The following is a 13654-nucleotide window of genomic DNA, read 5'->3' as shown; positions in this document are numbered from 1 at the left end:
GAAATTAGTGCTAGCAATCAAAATCGAACAAATGAAAGCTCACTGTTGTCCTCAACTGTCGTACTGTTGAGCTTTATTTCACTACAAGTTTCGTAGGGCTGCCCTCTGAGTCGATTAGTCGACTAATCCGTTGTTTTGGCCTTCTAAGATTTCTTTAGTCAATTAGTCATGTTTTATGCTTTTTGTCTGCTGAATGGCTTTTTTCCAAGAAACTCATGAGCACATCTCTGGTAAACACAAGATTGAAAGTGGTGCTTTTGCATGATTCTTTGTGGAGCAACTCAGTTTTACAGATCTAATTAAATCCACTAATCGATTAGTCGACAAAATCATATGAGTGTTAGTCGACTAAGAGTTCCTTTGATAGAGGACAGCCCTAAAGTTTCAAATGAAACTAAATAAAGATGGAATGGAATAGTATAGAAGGTCAGGGTGGGTCAGAGCTGTATCTGCTCACCATACAGTTTGACCCTGGATGTCTGTGGAGGGCTGCTTGAAACGTAGTCTTCTGGTTGAAGACTTATCTTCATAGTGATTTTTTGTCACATCCACATACTTGATGTTGTCAGGAAGAATTGCATTTCTGCATTCATGTAGAATTGATCACAATGGGCACATTAATGATTTTACAAATACATTGTATCTGGTACAGGAATATTAATAAAGTCCGAGCATGAGCTTCACACTTTAACTTTCTCAAGCAGCTTCCTGAGGGTAGATCTTTTATTGTCCGGCTGGGTGTGACCTACATGTGCCCTCCATGCATTGTTGTTACTGTCAGCAGCGGCTAAAAACAAGCTGTCGTCTTGTCATGATCTCCAGGAAGACCGTGGGCTAATCAGCTTACCCCGTCTGCTACAGCAGGTGACCCCACACACTGCTGTGTGTCCACAGGACAGTTGGTGGAGGTCAGGTTATCCTGCTTTGAATGAGAGGCCCATGACCATTTCCAGCACTAATTAGTAGCAGACTACACGTACACTGTATGCACCATTTAGGGTCCCTTTGTGGTTGTTTGGCTTTTTTTTTTCTAGTCGCTTTGTGTCTCTGTGGTCAATTTTGTCTCTTTGTGGTCATTTTGCGTCTCTTTAAAGTAATGTTGCATCTTTCTATGGTCATTTTACGTCTCTCTGACATTACCATAAGTAATGTTAAAAGTCACTTCATGCAGAGGTTGTGGTCCAGGGGGCCTAGGCCTGTACCCAGTTGGCCCACACAGTAATCCATCCATAATACAGAATCAACCAATATGTGTTACACCTATCATAACCCAGGTCACCTTGATGTTATAATCCATTTCTATATTTCCATGATGCACTATTACTTCATTTTAAGCTTCAGCAGGAGAGGTTGCACAAATGTAGATTTGGCAGCACAAATGTAGATCAGGCATCCCATAGATTTTCAGTGACAGCACAGTCTGTGCAAGTGGCCCTGCCTGCATCCACGAGCCAGACCATCATTTAAGGTCTCTTAAAGTGTTCATGAGCATACTCGGTTAACATTCATGTGGAAGTGACTTTGTGTGGATCTGTTTGTGGACCACAGGCTGCCAGGATGACTCAGCAGTGCCCCCTCCCAAGGCCTCAGCACTCCACCACATACCAACACAGATCTTTCCGGGGTGCTTTTGCACCATTAGTCCCACATGGGCAACAGCATCAGACTCAGAGAGAGACAGACAGAGGGGCGGGGGAGGTGGTGGAGGGGGGTGGAGGCAGGCGGTTGAACTACTGGCATGGTCAGCTTGCCCTGAAAAGGCCACATGCCTCCCTGCACAATTATCCACTGTGCATAGAAACAGCTCCCCCACCCTCAACACACATACACACACACAATGGTTTGACCAACACAACTAAAAATGGAAGATGGTCAGTAACAAAACATGGCCGAAGAGCACCAGGATGTTAAGATGATCACACTGATGTGGGATTGAGATGTATCTTCATTTTAATTTGTGAAATTTAAGATGAGGGAACGTGTATCGAACATCCTCAAGGAGAGTGTTAAAATAAGCCCGGCACATCCGTGGATGTCAGCTGGTATTGTGCATATCGCATGAGATCATCAGCGTATCATGAAAATTCATGCTCTGGAGAGTCTCATGTTGCATTGCCTCTCCTCTTTTGTGTTGCAGGCTACTTCAGCGTGTTAGCAGTGGTCCTGAAAACCAACAACGAATCACCGTGGACCGATGAGTTTGACAGTAAGACCAAATGAACAAATATCCCCACAAAAAAACTGAAAAAAACTACTTTCACTTGAATTTATGACTCCCCTTTTCTCTACGCTGCAGAAATTGAGTTATCGTGTTTGATCGAGTCCATCTCTACAACCAACCCCAGGATTGAATGGAAGAAGATAACGAATGAGGGGCCAAGTTATGTGTACTTTGACAGGAAGATCTCAGGTAATGTATAGAATGCACCAACAGGCCTCTTCTGTTTTCTGCAGTTTTCTACACACTCGTCGCTGAACATGTTTTTTCCTCGGACAGGCGACCTGGAGAACCGAGCGATGATCAGAGAACCAGCCACATTGCTGATAACCAACGCCACAAGATTGGACACAGCCAAATATCGCTGTGAGGTCACCGCCGCTGACGACCAGAAGTCCTTTGATGAGATCGTGATTGACCTTGTTGTAAGAGGTACTCCCACTTACCCACATCGTCCGCCTATACTGCGTGTAAAGTCAAAGATATGAGACAGATATATATATATATATATATATATATATATATATATATTTATGATGATATGATGAAGATTTCGCTAAATGCGGTAAAACGAGCCATTATAGTGCCCTTAAAGAGTGCCCTTGCTAAGTGATTCACACTTGGATGATGTAAGATGAAACCGTGTTATAGGTCGCACCGACCCTCTGACCAGACCTGCCCAGCTGCAAAGGCGTGTTCTGGGCTATAAGAGGAAACCTCTGAAACTGCATCTGTCTGAATTGCAGTGCTAAAGAAAGCAAGCGCTGCGTGTTTTGGTGGCGTTTTTTGGCACGGACCAAAAATCATGTACCCGTCCGGTGAACCGTAAAGGGTCAGGGTGACATTGTTTTTTTGTTTTTGTTTTTGAAGCCGCAAAGTCAATCAGACCTGGCAGCATCACGAAAGAATGTGTGGGTTTGTTTTATCGCTGTGATGCATGCAGAGTCTAACTCCTCTGAAGTGTAAAGCTCCCCATGAAGACTAAGTGATTGTGTTTTTATGTCACCGCAGTAAAGCCGGTGGTGCCAAAATGCAGTGTCCCAAAATCAGTGCCTTTTGGGAAGTCAGCCGAGCTGAGCTGCGTGGAGGACGAGGGCTTCCCCAAGTCTCAGTACCAGTGGTTCAAGAACAGGGAGGAGATTCCCGACGACCCAAAGACCAGCCTCAAGTTCTTCAACTCCACATACACGCTCAACGCAGAAGCCGGAACTCTGGTTAGTACGTGTGGGCATGTGTTTGGACAGGGACAGGCATGACAGAGAGGCGAGGGCGGGGCAGCCAGGGGACGCAGTGGCCTGACGCCCAGGGGTGGGGCCAGATATTTTGGGGAGACAGTTGATGGTGCGAGAGGGCTTGAGCCACGAGGGGAATCCACTGTCCTCGTTTGCACATTCCTCAGTTCTCGCCCTGCTTCCCAGTGCAGCTCGATCTGCTCAGTGTTGGCCTCCAACACTCTCCTGTCAACCTTCATCAGCGGTGGAAGAAGTATTCAGATCCTCTACTTCAGTAAAATTACTAATACCACACTGTAACAAATACTCTGTTACAAGTAAAAGTCCTGCATTGAAAATCTTACTTAGGTAAAAGTATGTAAGTAAGTATTAAAAGTAAAAGTAGTCAATGCAGAACTCTCCTCCCATTGTAGAAAGTGTAAAGGATCCAAACAGTTGTGTTTAATGGTCTAATCATCTCAGCTGGACTTGTAGGCCATTATATTGTTGGATAGTTTCCTTTATTTTATTTTATTTTATAAACTACGTGTTTTGTGTGCAAAAATCTTAATGTGTAAAGTAACTAGTAACTAAAGCTGTAACAGATGAATGTAGTGGAGTAAAAAGTACAATATTTCTCTCTGAAATGTAGCGGAGTAGAAGGAGAAAGTGGCATGAAAAGAAAAGACTCAAGTAAAGTACAGGTACCTCAACATTTGTAAATGTACTTAGTTCCATTCCACCCCTGACCTTCATGCCGGCCTCTAAGGTGTGACGCACCAAAGCATACTACAGTGTTTGTCTCTATGTGGAACTCTAGTGTTGCAAACAAACTGCCGTAGCTGTAAACTAAGGAGGTTTGGAGGAGGTTTTTCTTCTGCTGTACTTATCTCCTTTTGACTTTATTTTTAGAGCGTTCACAGAACCAGAGTTATCACTCCTCTGCTACTCCCATATGAGGAAGTCATGCCCACCAACCAATTTAGAAATCTATTATTGTTTTGTATTAGATTAGATTACATTATTTGTCCGGGAAAGCTTCATTATTTATGGAAGCCCACAAGTAACCCAGAGAATTACTTGTTAATTGTGAAGTTTTTTTCTTCTTTTTCTTGTAATTATTTAATGGAAATTGTTTTATTGCCAGACACCACACATTTCTGATTTGCGTTATTCTACATTGAATTATTTCTGCTATAATAACAATACTTGTACAATATGTATCTAGAATTTTGCTTGAACGTTAAAACATAAAGCAAAACTTTAAAATCAGAACAAAATAGGAGGGAGAAAAGAAAACGTACTACACAACACATTTTCGAAACATTTCTGATTAAACCTAATAGTGAGTGCAGTGCATTTGAATGTCATGGCACAGAGTTTTATGTCGTTTTTAAAAGGCTAACACTTAGGAGCAATTCTCAAAGGTTTTCACCACCCCACTAGCCTGGTTGACACCAGACCCTTCTCAGCTGTAACTGAGAGTGGGTCTGGGCAAGCTTCATTCACAGCCCATTTCCAAAGGGGCGTCACCAACGGACGCCGCTCAAATGCCTCTGGGTGCAATTGCATAGTCCTTCAACCAATCAGACCAACGATCCGGGTGACATAGCAGCGACAGCGGCATCAACAGGTTGCTGTACTTTGGTGGCCGTCATGTTGAATGTAAACAAAAAGCTGCTCGCCGTCGCTGCGCTATCGTCATCGTGTAAAGCCCGCCTCAACGGTTGTGATTGGTGCCTCGATTTGGAAAAAGTGGAAAAGGGCTTGAACCAGACTGGGCCAGACTGACTTACAGAGCAAATCTCAAATTTGCCGGAAGATCGTCAGGGTTTTCCCAGGCTAGCACCCTACTCAACACGATTGAAAGTTCGGTACATCTATATAAGAGTGACATGACACTGTCATGAACGTGTCATAAACATTATAAACAAGTCATAAACGTTTATGACATAACTCTTGTTTTAGTAAGGGTCATTAGTTTTTTGTGATGACAAGTTAGGGTTGGGGTTAGGGTTAGGGTAGTACGGGTTAGGGTTAAAACGCAACTAGGGGCACGGGCACAAGGGGACCGCTGGTGTTAATAAAGCTCTTAAAAATCTCCTTAAAAAGCCGGGTTCAGTTATAAAAAAGCTGTTTAAAAGACGGCCAGATATTAAAAGAACCGCAGGACGGATCAGGACATCAGAAGATTAAAACTTTAAATAAAAGGTCACCTCCACACCTGCCCTGGTCTCTCTCCTAGAGACATTACAAAATAAATAATTCAAATAAATTATATATATATATATAGAGAGAGAGAGAGAGAGAGAGAGAGAGAGAGAGAGAGAGAGAGATATATATAGAGTTATGTAAATAAATAGCCTGGCGTCACAATACAAAATAAATTCTATCCCAATATTATAGACATATTAGTTAACCTCAAAAATTAAAATAAAAACATTTAAAGAGTCTAAAATACTGTCTGAATTACTTGCCTTTGAGGTTGAAAAATATATACACATACCATTAAAACTTAGTCATAAGTGCTGTGTTTAAAAGTGCTTTAAAAAGTAAAAAGTGCTACACAATAAATAACCATAAATAATTTAAAATACATCCTAGAATAAAACCACACTGTTAGTAAAATGCATACAACCAATGGCCTGAGTATCATCATGTTCAAATCTTGAGGCAAGTAATTCAATTTGTAATAATAATAATAAATATTAGCAATAAAGACAGAAGCACAATCAAATTATTAAAATATAGATAAGGCAGAATAAAAGTTATAAAGGACAACCAAGGCATCGTTAAAATATGTATTAAACAAAACATAAACACATTAACATATTAGGTAGGACCCCCCTCTGCAGGTAGAAATTAACCCCCAAAAAGAAAAGAATAGAATAGCATTAGGGAAATAGGGTTAGGGTTCCTATGTCATGACTGTGTCATGACAGTATCATGTGTTCATGACACTGTCATGTCACTCTTATGTAGATACCTTCAAGTAAAGTATTACCAAAAGTTCCTTCTGATCGGGCTGGATCAATTCTGTCTCTTCCAATCGAGGTGGTTACATGAGGCTGTTTTATTCTGATCGGGCTATTATTCTGATCACTGGTGGACTATTAGGGCCCATGTTAACACGGCTACAGTATGAGCATTAATCCAACTTACGTTAATGTTCCCCGATGCAGAACTTCATCGCAGTCAGAAAAGAAGACGCGGGCGAATACTTCTGCCGAGCGAAGAACGACGCAGGATACTCCGAGTGTCCGCCCCAGAAGATGGAAGTCTGTGAGTGTGTCACACACGCAGACATTGTTCACTGTCAGGTTGACCCATTGTCAGTGTCTAATTTCTACATTCTTACATGAATTCCACAGATGATATTGACGTTGTGGGGATCGTACTGGGAGTGCTGGTGGTGGCCGTAGTGCTCTTGTGTATAACAGCGGGGATCTGCTGTGCATACAAGCGAGGCTACTTCTCCAGCCAAAAACAGACGGGGAACAAGTAAGACATGAAGACATCCAACCATTCACAAGATCAACTAATGCATGTGTTCCTCTCTAGCCAGCACTTATCCAACCGTGTCATCCATGAAACCATAACGTGCTCTGTGTCTCTTTAGTTACAAAGTTCCAGCTAAAGGAGATGGAGTGGACTACGTCAGGACGGAGGATGAGGTTTGTAGATAGCAGTGAGATTCCGATGCCTGTCGAATTTGCAAAGTATGCTATTAAAGGGGAACAGAGTTTATTTGACCGACAGTCTAATCAGAGTTTAGAGTGAAGGGGGGGAATCAATCTACGTTTGTGGTCAGTAATGCAAAGTATTCAAATGATGGGCGCCTGGGTAGCTCACCTGGTAGAGCCCGGGTCCGGTCCAGACAGACAGACACACATACATACTTTATTCATCCCCGGAGGGAAATTTGACTATCCGGCAGCTCACACATAAACACACATTTCCATACATACCGTAACACAGTCCCCTATAATAAATACAATGCAAATACATACACAAGAGTTAAAAACAGGATATGAGCCACATAGTTACACCTGTTGAACACAGCCCAGTTCTGAATGAATAAAAGACCAGCTCACACACACACACACACACACACACACACACACACACACTTGCTGATATGATAAAGTGACAGATATAAAAAAAAAAAATACGTACAGTAAAGACAAAGAGTCTGTGGTTCCTTATAGTCTATGCATTTACCTGTTCTTTCTGATAATTTGATAAACCAGAATGTATACTATGCTTGAGTTAATGAAACCCCAATTAACTAAAGTGGTTAAAAAGATGATATTAATATTGAAATAAAGGAGAGTCCAGGAGAGTCTGGTACAGGCTGACTCTGGAGATAAAACTGAGATCAGCTCTCACGTTCAAGTTGATGTTCTGCTTGTTTGGTAAATTGCTCTTAAACACACTTAGAGAGGATTTGAATTGTTATTTCTAATTCTAAATTCCCATCATTTTGGTGCTGGTGATTTTCCTTCGGGGCTGGCTAAAACCTCCAAAAATTCCTCTATGCAGGGAAACCCCTGGTGCAGGGGGCAAATGAAAGGAAGAGTGTCTGCATTACTGTTGAACCCCTTCTGCAATACAATGAATACCTAAACATGGCTCCTGTTTGCCTGTGTCTTCTCTGCAGGGGGATTTCCGACACAAGTCGTCATTTGTGATCTGAAAAGAGAGGGGGGGGATGACGAGGGGGCCCTGTGCTGAGTGAAGGACATGACACGTGGGACTGCGCTCCACGCTGTCTGACCACGGAGCTGCCACGGCTCATGCTCGGAGCTCTCAGCATGGGCTGAAATCCAACTACTCAAGTTTGCCAAAGGTGACAAGATTTCACAGGACAGCTACGTCAAACTACTACACACGTAGGGACTGCGATCCTTTTCGTCAACTTTTATCACCACCAACTGATTTCTTTTGCTTAATTATGGAGTTCTTACTTTACAGTTAATTGCATGGTTTTTAAACACCACCCGAGGTGGAGGAGAGGAAACACTTCCTTAGTCTGCCAGGTAGAAAAGGAGGAGTCTCTTTCCTCCAAAGTCAGTCAATCATGACACCTTTCTACTTTTGCTTCGAACCTTTTTGCCATTTGTATAACATTTCTTTTCTACTGTTGAAATTTGTCAGACTATTTTTGATGGAATATATTTTAAAATGCCTATAGATAAAGGTTTACTTTTTTAAATATTTGTAAAATACTAACATGTGTTTTTTTTTGTTTTTTTTGTTTTTATTTGGTTGTGGATAACAATATGTAACACTTTAACCACTTTGCGTCAAGCTGCAAGTATTTACACCTGTGTAAATCAGAAGAAAGAAAAAGACAAATGAAAAATGACTTGTATCAGCATCTCAAGATGTGGTTTTTGATCGGCGGTCTTACATATTTAATTTCTCTGCTGGGAATGCCCCCCCCCACCCCTTTCTGTTGTGAGAGACTTCCATGTTCATGTTTGTAGATAGTCTTAGTAAGAGGCTTTGAAGAGTGCCAGTCAAATGCTGTGAAACACTGCGCACAATCAGTGCTGCATTTTCTTGATTTTAAGTGTCCTTCTATGCTTGCTGTTAATCTTGTATATATTGAATTTACTGTCCAGGATAGAGTTTTGCTGTCATATATACGTTCAGTATTACACTATAATTATAATTATGATAATAATAGTAATACAGGGTTTGTTAGTTAACCTTCCAGACCCAAAGAAAACTAAGTTTTAACACTAGACATGGTACTCTGACTCTGATTGGACTGTGTAAAAGCCTCGATTTCAATTCTCAATGAAACCAATTGGATGACCTGATACAGAGAGCAAAGAGCTTTCTGGAAATGTGAGCGACAGACTGTTATTTTAAAGGGTAATTTCGGGTTTTTTTCCAACCTGTAACCTTTCTTTTTTTCCATGCGTGTCTAAGTGACTAATGTGAACAACAATCTTTGAAATTGGTCCAGTATTGAGCGAGAACGCTGTAACTGTAACCCTATGGGGCAAATGTGCATTGTCAATTTCTGTCCACTAAAGTGCTGTTTTTGCTATTGACAGACTCAGATTATTATTCTAAGTGTCTGACAACATTATGGAAAGGATCCCTTCAGAGATAGACCTTTTTGTTAAAGAATAAGATTTTTGTTTCACATGAAACAGAATTGCCAATGCCAAACCCACCAGACTCCATGTAAATAATCAGTATTTTTAGCGTGTATAGCAATAGCATATTCCCACATGTAAATGGGTGAATTAAGGGTTTATTTCAACCAAACCACAGGTGATTGTTGGAACAGTGGAAAGATGAACCAAGATGGCTTTCAATAGTTTTGTTTTGTTTCTGTCAACTTTGAATGAAGTGTGTTTTACGATGATAGAAACACTGTTTATTTACATGGAGTCTGGTGGGTTTATATATAGTAGTAGCGATTTCGGGGCTGTTAAACAAAAAGGATCTGACTCTTCAACAAAAAGGTCTATCTCTGTAGGGATCCTTTCCATAATGTTGTCAGACACTTATAATAATAATCTGAGCCTGTCAGTGGCAAAAAACAGAACTTTTAGTGGACGTGCATTGAAGGTGCACAATTGCCCATTAACGTTACATTGCAGGCCAATGGACCATTTTCAAAGATTGTGATCCCATCACTCACTTAGACACAAAAACACAGGAAAATATGGGTTGAAAAAAAACTATTTTCAAGCTACAATTACTAAAGGTACCAAGAACACCAGTGACTCTACAGTACACACACAGACTATTACAGTCAGGTAAAGCACATTGAACACAATCTTTGGCATGAATCCTGGTTGATATTTGCTGATGTCCAATCTGTTTACAAACGATTTTTGCTTATATTTGTGCTAATTAGAGAGTAGACCTCATCTAACATTTCTAACCTTTAGCTGTGACTAGGTCGTTGTAATGAAAGCTCCTCTTAGGTTTGACTGAGACTCCTATTGTACTCATTCCTCTCAGCAAAGCTGAAGGCAAACAGCCCTGACCCGACATACAGTTACAGTGACATACAGCTGGGGTCTGGAGGGTTAACAGTTGTATTGATTGTATATAGATATTTGTAATTTCTCTCTCTCTCTCTCTCTCTCTCTCTCTCTCTCTCTCTCTCTCTCTGAAGATTATGTAAAGTGGTGAAAAATGTCCTATTTGAGGCGATATGAAACTCTTTCCATTTGTAAGACTTGAGAAAAGTTAACATTTTATCACATCATGATTCATAGTGAGCACGAGCTTCTTAGCGACAGCATGGCAGATGCAGTCGTGATCCGAGCCTTGGGTCAGTATTCATAACAAACAGCTCCCTGTTTCAAAGTTCTGCTGCGTTTGGCTCCCCCAGATGAAAACAATCACACACCTGATATGTATCAGTGTTCACGTAACTTCCACGAAAGCTCGTATGAATCTCTTGTTCGGCTTGTTTTAAAAATCTGCAAGTGTGGTAAAATGTTAACTGAATATCAGTAATGGTAGAGCCGATCTGCCCAACATTTGCACATAGGAAGAAGAAACACTGCTCGGTCTTTTTCCAAGTTGCATTAAGGAACCAAGAGGAAACGTTTCGTAGTGTACTATATCCCCAATAGAGACGATGAATCCTGTTACACAGGCACAAGTCACGCAGCACACAGATGCATACAGTTCCCCCTCCTCATTTCTACAAACGTCATTCCTCTTAAGTGCCTTCTGTCTTTACATTAGTCCGGTTTCTCTACAGCCATGCCCTGTTCCACGTACACTGCTATGATACTCGGAGGCGTCAGGTTTTCTGCATCCATTTAACCACAAGCCCGGCGTTTGAGAGGAATGATGTCACCGCAAATTTCCACGTCCCTTCTTTACATACGTATCTGCAAATTTGTAAATAGCTTTGTTTTTCATAGATTTGAAGGTGTAGCTATGTTGAAGTAGAACTAGAAATATATTAGTGCCTAAATATAGTGTGAATTATTTTTGGTAAAGACGCATAGCACTATTAGGCAAAAGAAAAAGGTGGAAGCCCAAAGCAGGGACGTTTATATCTGAGCTCTGGTTTAATAACACGTTTAAAAAAAAAAACGAAAAAGAAAAAAAAACACTTGGGCAACCGAGGTACGTTTTTCATTTATAACACCGACAGGCGGGGGGGAATTTGATTTAAAAACCCACCACTGCTCCGCTGCTTTCAGCGTGAACACAGTGTTCAAAACCCAGAGTTGACTCAGTATTCATAAAAGTGCCATGCAGCTGTAATGGTGCTCTAATTATTCAGGCATTGTGAGCGTTTTATAAAGCAGAGTTCGTGCAAAGGTTCAGCCACAACAAACAACAGGAATTGATGTGCAGCAACTACTGTGCATGTACCCCACAGAAAGGAAGTCCTCAACACGTCTGTGTGTAATCTGGTTGGATGTTGTAAGGCAGCAGTGATAGAGATTATATTTACATGACAGTGAGAGATGGTTTTCCAGTGTGTGTTCTGTTTTAGGGGGAAAGTTAAACCAGGCCAACTCACCATTGTCTTTCAACTCAAGGATGGCAGTGCTTCACTGCTCCAGCACTGTTAGACTGTGCTAGACTGAGGACTGGTACAACATGTAAGAAAACCAAACTCACATCCAATAGAATGTCCATTTGGGGCCTGCTCGGGTTGTTTTTGTTCATTTTAGAACCACCCTATTTGTGATTAATAAAACTCACTTCTAATATTACTGGAGACATTTGTGTTTGCTTTTCTTCTGGTGTGTGTGTGTGTGTGTGTGTGTGTGTGTGTGTGTGTGTGTGTGTGTGTGTGTGTGTGTGTACTATATACTGTGTATACTTGTGGGATCCGGACAGCTTTGTGGGGCCAAAATGCTGGACCCCACAACTTCAAAGGTCTGTTTGAGGGTTAAGACCTGGTTTTAGGATTAGGGATATAATTAGGTTATAGTTATGGTGAGGGTAAGGGTTAAGGTTAGGCATTTAGTTGTGATGGTTAAGGTTAGGGTAAGGGGCTAGGGAATGTATTATGTCAAGGACGGGTCCCCACAAAGATAGTGCCAAAAACCTCTGTGTGTGTGTGTGTGTGTGTGTGTGTGTGTGTGTGTGTGTGTGTGTGTGTGTGTGTGTAGGGGCTTCTGCATCTGTGCTGCCGGTCATTGCATCATAATTTCTCTGCTGCTTCAAATCCTCCTCAACCACTCCAGAGTCTCCCGCTGTTCACAGAAATCCTATTCAGTATGAAAGTCCATCACATATCCCACTGACAGCATCTTTGTTGATCTAAAGCTGTAATCTATTAGTGGGAGTTAAGCCATTTACACTTTTTACACTGCAAACAGCTTTCTTGTTCCTCTCTGGTAACTGTGCCAACTGGCAGCAAGTTCCCGGATAAAGAGCATTATAATCAATGAGCTCAGCACGGGTAATATATATATCGTAGTTTGCCGCAGAGCCAATGGACACTTTGATTTAATTCACAGAAAAATCCATTAAAGCTTGGGTCACCCATTTGGTTCACCGTGGGATGAAAAAAACATTTTCTGACTGTGAATCTGATAAAAGATAGTTACAGTTTTGTTGAACACAACATCCAATTCTAGAGGCTGACTCATTGTATCTGCACACTCCTCTGAAAGTTATGCCGTATTTGTGTCCTATGTTAGGAGGTCCTGTTTAGTTAATGAGATAAAACGAGGGAGTTTCTCACTATGCTGATCCACAGATCTGTGGTTAGTTGTGCTGGTATGTACTGCCCGCCACTTCCTATTCAGCCCTGCATCCTCTTACTGCCATACAATCCGGCTCATCTGTTCAGTAAATTCCAGATGAATTCCTTTCTATTTATATACCATATTCTCAGCATTAAAGTTTTGGAAGGGATTTCTATCACCAAAAGCCTTTATATGTTTTTAAGAGTGGGTTCACGTTGTGTTTGTATTGTGCACGAGGACATGCCTGCTGCTCGACAGTGGGTGGCAGGAACATGTAACAAAAAGCCTAGCCAGTGTGCTAAACACTGAATTTAAAGCTTTAGTGTGTAACTTTTTCATATTAATGAACGTCCGTTACATTCAAGCCACTGATGGACTAAATGTCTTGGGACCACTTAGGAAGAGTTAGGGTAGTTAGGGTTTCTTCTTTTGTAAATTATATTGTAGAACACACCTTTCCTTTTTTATCCAATCAGCATGATAGTATTTATAATGTGTAATATTTGCTAGTGTCTCCCTATACA

At 41.2% G+C, this 13654-nt stretch overlaps 1 protein-coding gene across 1 annotated transcript in view; it reads left to right on the top strand.

Annotated features, from left to right (window-relative positions):
* jam3b (junctional adhesion molecule 3b) overlaps positions 1-12146 on the top strand; it is a 43413-nt gene extending 31267 nt beyond the window's left edge. The window contains exons 2-9 of the mRNA XM_078265361.1: positions 2138-2206; positions 2297-2410; positions 2498-2650; positions 3230-3432; positions 6612-6711; positions 6801-6930; positions 7049-7103; positions 8090-12146. Of these exons, the coding sequence (XP_078121487.1) occupies positions 2138-2206; positions 2297-2410; positions 2498-2650; positions 3230-3432; positions 6612-6711; positions 6801-6930; positions 7049-7103; positions 8090-8125 (860 nt within the window). The 3' untranslated portion in view covers positions 8126-12146. The remainder of the gene's footprint in view (positions 1-2137; positions 2207-2296; positions 2411-2497; positions 2651-3229; positions 3433-6611; positions 6712-6800; positions 6931-7048; positions 7104-8089) is intronic.
* The last annotated feature ends 1508 nt before the right edge of the window (positions 12147-13654 follow it).

The sequence above is a fragment of the Sander vitreus genome, chromosome 13 (assembly GCF_031162955.1).
Source record: "Sander vitreus isolate 19-12246 chromosome 13, sanVit1, whole genome shotgun sequence".
Taxonomy (NCBI): Eukaryota; Metazoa; Chordata; class Actinopteri; order Perciformes; family Percidae; genus Sander; species Sander vitreus.
Note: the sequence above shows the minus strand (reverse complement) of the source record. Positions and strands in the feature narration are given on the sequence as shown.